General features: G+C 41.8%; 1 protein-coding gene across 2 annotated transcripts in view; it reads right to left on the bottom strand.

The window, feature by feature from the left end:
* Nucleotides 1-3710: 3710 nt before the first annotated feature.
* LOC125029678 overlaps nucleotides 3711-5000 on the bottom strand; it is a 3412-nt gene continuing 2122 nt past the window's right edge. For both annotated transcript variants that reach the window (XM_047619734.1, XM_047619733.1), the window contains exons 2-3: nucleotides 4306-4479; nucleotides 3711-4141 (exon numbers count right to left, since the gene is read on the bottom strand). In XM_047619734.1, the coding sequence (XP_047475690.1) occupies nucleotides 3828-4141; nucleotides 4306-4459 (468 nt within the window). In that variant the 5' untranslated portion in view covers nucleotides 4460-4479 and the 3' untranslated portion in view covers nucleotides 3711-3827. The remainder of the gene's footprint in view (nucleotides 4142-4305; nucleotides 4480-5000) is intronic.

The raw sequence follows: 5000 nt of genomic DNA, 5'->3' as shown, positions 1-5000 counted from the left end.
GGTGAGGAGGGAGAAGGTTTGGTACCCGGGGAAGTAGTGATTGGAGAGTCTGGAATAGTGGAAGAGATTGGGGTGTCTGGATCTAGAATGGCAAAAGAATTTGACTGGGAGATGAAGGGGGTAGAGGTGGGGTGATAAAGAGATGCGGGGGATATGTAGAAACATTTTTTGGGGGAAGGGGAGGGGTAGAGCGATTGTTGGAGTAGGGATCGGGAGAGAAATCTAGTCGACGTGCTTCCTGTCTGGTTTCACGTGGAGTGAGGCCAAGTCTGAATCTGAGAGTTGCGACTTTAGACTCAAAATTGTTGGTAGGGCAGCCCCTATAAAATACATTACGGGAGCCGCCACAATTGACACTGTGTGACTGTGCAGGAGTTTGATCGATTACGACCGGGTTGGGCACACAAAATGCATCAGGCTGTGAAACGGCAGTGTTTGGCAGGATGGCCTAGACGCCAATTCAGACACTGACTAGGGGAGATTGATATTGTCGGACAGGGAGGGATTCTCCGCCAATGTAAACATTAAAGGGGAGGTCATGTCTACGAAAAGTAATCTTTGCAATATTGGTGGGAGACTTGCGACGACGATACTGCATCATAGTCCATGAGGCAGGCAAGTAAGTTTTCAAACCAATTTAATCAATTTAATCTGACCAATTTTTGTCGTAGACAGGGCAGTTTGTTTAGGAGATGGAGACAATTCTGGTACAAGTATTGAGGATGGAATAGGTTCTGCTGGAATGGATTTGCCAGTGAAATCTATCAGTGTTGATAATTCTTTAGCTTGGGTTTCGGATGTAACTGTGACGAGACCGGAACGATCGAGGCGACTGATGAAGGAAACTTTGCCTACTAGATTTGGAGACATTACTGGAAGAGGAGAGTGTTGGCAGAATAAGGAATTGTGGGGGTCACGAAAAATCGGTCCCATTTGGCTGGGCTAAATAAAGCATTTAAGATGTTTATAGAGGTAGTAGTAGGAGGAGGGGGCGTGTGGAAGAGGGAGTAGTACTGAGAGGTAGTATTGCGGAGAGGTGGATAATAAGGCTGTAGAGTAGTAATAAACGAGGATGGGGTAGTTGATGAAGATGTTGGGAGAAGAGGAATGTCTCTGGAGGTTGGGTATTGACCTGGGTGGATGATGTGATAGCAGACATTAAGGAGGGGATATTAGTGGCAGTATTCAGAGTCGAGGGCTGAGACCCAAAGCAGGGATGATCCGCAGCATTGGGTCCCAGCCTCCGTCTCTTAAGCTTCGCCCCCCCCCCCCCCCGCCCCCTAATGCAACAATGGGTATGGGACTGGGGAGATGGCCAGCCGGAAGATCCAGTTATATGCTAGACGTACGGAGCCATCTAAATAAGGTACTGCGGGAAGGAAAGCCACAGGAAACTATCTACATGCTCGAAGATACTACTGGATACTTGAGGAAATTGATGCTAAATTCATTTAGTAATTAATTCATAGTTGATTTGATAAACCTTTATACGTTGCAGTATTTCAATAATCGCTCTGGAAATTTACCAACTAAATTATTGTACAGAGGTCCAATGTTAATATTTCATCTTGATTTCAGTCTAGCATTGTATTAGTCTAGGGTAGTGGAGGGCCATGGGACGACCGAGGAAGCCGTGGCTTGGGCAGATTGATGGGCCATGGACTCGCGTGGTTGGAAACGAAGGGTGAAAACGGCATCAGCACCAATGATGCTGGTGATTAAACTTCGAAACAAAGCTACAGGGATGTAGTGGTAGGAAGGAAATTAATTTTGCGGGCGAGAGGCGTGTTCGAAGTTCCGTCCTTGCATGTGAAAGTTCTCAAAGGCAGTCTTGAGTGCCACTTTCCTTTTGCTGTTTTCGTCTCTCTTTCTCTCTCTCTCTCTCTGCATGTGTGTGTATATGTGCATCTGCGTGTGTGAGGGATGGATAATGCAAACTCCTGCAATGGTGTCTCTTCTGCCCTCCAGCAGTGCATTTTGGCCCTATCAGTAATGCCTGTCAGCCCTGCCTCTGGCACGTAATGAAAAGAAGGTTAGGGAAATACAATAATGACAAAAGGAAATGTACCGATTGGTCACATAGGACAAGAATGTGCAACAGGATTAGGCAGATGAAAGATGCAGATGACAGTGCTGACAAACAAGAAGTGGTATACAAAGGAAGATTGGGTGCTTAGAAAAGCTGAGAATGGTGAAAAGAGAGATGATTAGATAATGTAAAGTAACAAAGTGCAATAGATTGGCAAAGAAGAAATGAGGACACCTACAAAGAGGATGAAGGCCAGAAAGCTAACTGGTCCAGATGGCACATGGAGGTATAGAGATAGTAAGGAAAAATTTTAACCAGACTGTATAGCAAAATCTTGGAATTATTATTATTTATTTACAACATCTAAAGTCATTAGCATTGTATACAAAATAAAGCAATGACGTGGGGCTTAGTAAGGTAGCATTTTTGTTCATAAGGCAATGTTTGTGGATTTTTAGCATGGTTACTAGGTAAAACATAAATTTGCCAGATATCAAAAGTCATATAGCATTATGATAAAGTATTGTGGTGAAAGGGATAAAAATGAGTTAACGATTATGATAATTGGACTAAAAGGGAATAAAGAAGAGAAGGAAAAGGAAAGGAGAAGAAAAGACCATGCAAAATAAGTTGAGGCGAGGGCTGAGGTCCAAGGTAAGAGTTATCCCCTAAACTGGGCCTCGGTCCCCCTCTCCTGAGCCCCTGACAACGAGTAAGGGAGGGGGGGGGGAGGGAGAAGAACCCTGAGAAATGGACAAGTGTACCAGTTCCCATTCTTTTATGAAGAAGGGCGGTGTCCAAACTGCAACTGTACAGACACAAAGGTGATCAGTCACAACATAAAGTTCTGGCAATCAGTAGTGGAAAAACTACTGTGCATGGGACTAGACCCTGTAAATATTTCTGTACCATTATGGATTTAAATGGGTCAGTTCTATAGCTGAAGGTTGGGCCATAAGCAAGGCCTTTACAGAACCTGTTGAACTAAACTACCCTTCAGGTATCATCCATATAAATTTTGTGACAAGATCCTAAAGGACAGACGATAAAAAAAATTCTTATTATCACTTAAATAAGTACATATATCATATATCACTCATTTTTATTTTGATGAGCAGGAAATAGCAAGAATTAACTTCTTTTTTTTTCAACTGGTTTTACATGAGCAATTTTTGATACATTAAATGTCATAAATTTTGAGAATATACTTCTCTTTGCATTTATCTGGCAAATGAATGCATAAGATACTTGTTCTTCCTTATCTTCTTCTATGTACTTAAAATCAAATTAAATGCTTGCAATTGAGTATTCTTGTAATGCAGCTAATACAACTAAAATTGTGAGAAATTGTAACAGTAAAACATGAAGTGAAGAGGGAACCAAATGTGCAAATTAGGTGTTGGATATTACTAAATTCACTAATCATTTACATGTTTCTTTTTATTCCCTTAATGAAAAGCATCTTTGATCAATTGCAAATATTATGGGGGGAAAGTGGCAGTGAAACCAGATAAATCAGTAAATTAGAGACAAAACAAAAACATGAAATACACCAACAAATACAAGATTTATTCTGGTTTGGCATTTGCAATGTTCGACGTAAACAAATTATTTACTTTTGTTAATAGAAATGTATAGTATAACCATAATTCTGTTTTTTTAAGGTAAACAATACAAGAGATATACTAAATGATTTTATTTTAAGAATATGATTATTTATGACAAACGCCTAGCTTCATGAAACTGTGAGCAACATGTGTTGTATGAATGTGTAAACCCAGAATAGAGAAGATGCACATCACCTTTTCTGCTTTTTGCTCACATACACCAAACATTTTGTGGCATTGTTCACAACCTTCAGCCTCTTAGCTTTGTTTTTGTTTATTTTCCTCTTTCTCATCTGCCTGACTGTGAAATGCTTCTTGAAGCCGGCCTTCAGTCCCTTGTCGGTGCCCATGATGCTTCCAGCGTCACTCATTACTTCTTCCTTAACCTTAATTTCCCCCTCTGGCTGGTTTGTGTCCATGGTTTCAACCTTGTCCGTGGTTTCAACCTTGTCCATGGTTGCAACCTTCTCTGCATCCTTCTCCTCCTTTGGCTCAACGAGTTCAACTGAAATATTACAGAAGAGTGATGAGATTTGTGTTGGAAAAAAAATAAGTTTATAAATTTCAGTTTGAAGGAATAACAAACAAGTGTAAAAGACTTCTACTTAACTAGAGCATGCATGTGCACAAGAATATGCCTATGGTCACAAACTATAAAATACTACCAACCTTTTGGAATTCTTCCGACTACTTTTGGGAGTGCATTGTTCTCCTCAGCTCTTTTGACAATTGATAGCAACTGTTTTTCAAGCTTTGGTGCATAACGTGGAATTCTGCCCTTCTTGACTCTCTTGGCAGCCTTGCCTTTGGAACTTCTAGCCATTATTGATAGGCAGAAGGTATCTGGAAGTAAAGGGAGACAAATATGACTTAGAAATGGTGTGGGTGGGAGAGAGAGAGTGAGGAGAGATAGAAAGAGAGCAAGAGAGAGAGAGAGAGAGAGAGAGAGAGAGAGAGAGAGAGAGAGAGAGAGAGAGAGAGAGAGAGAGAGAGAGAGAGAGTGAGAGTGAGAGTGAGAGTGAGAGTGAGAGTGAGAGTGAGAGAGAGAGAGAGAGAGAGAGAGAGAGAGAGAGAGAGAGAGAGAGAGAGAGAGAGGGAGGGAGAATGTGAGTGAGTGAGTGAGTGAGTGAGTGAGTGAGTGAGTGAGTGAGTGAGTGAGAGAGAGAGAGAGAGAGAGAGAGAGAGAGAGAGAGAGAGAGAGAGAGAGAGAGAGAGAGAGAGAGAGAGAGAGAGAGAGAGAGAGAGAGAGAGAGAGACATCTTGCTGGCTCTTATGGAACCCTCTCTCACATTCAGAGATACTTCAGACACCTTTTTTGTGGAGGTCCACTACCACCAGGGTAACAATGGAGTCCTGATTGCTGC

This window comes from Penaeus chinensis, chromosome 10 (genome assembly GCF_019202785.1).
Source record: "Penaeus chinensis breed Huanghai No. 1 chromosome 10, ASM1920278v2, whole genome shotgun sequence".
NCBI lineage: Eukaryota > Metazoa > Arthropoda > Malacostraca > Decapoda > Penaeidae > Penaeus > Penaeus chinensis.
This window is presented reverse-complemented; position numbering and strand designations above follow the sequence as displayed.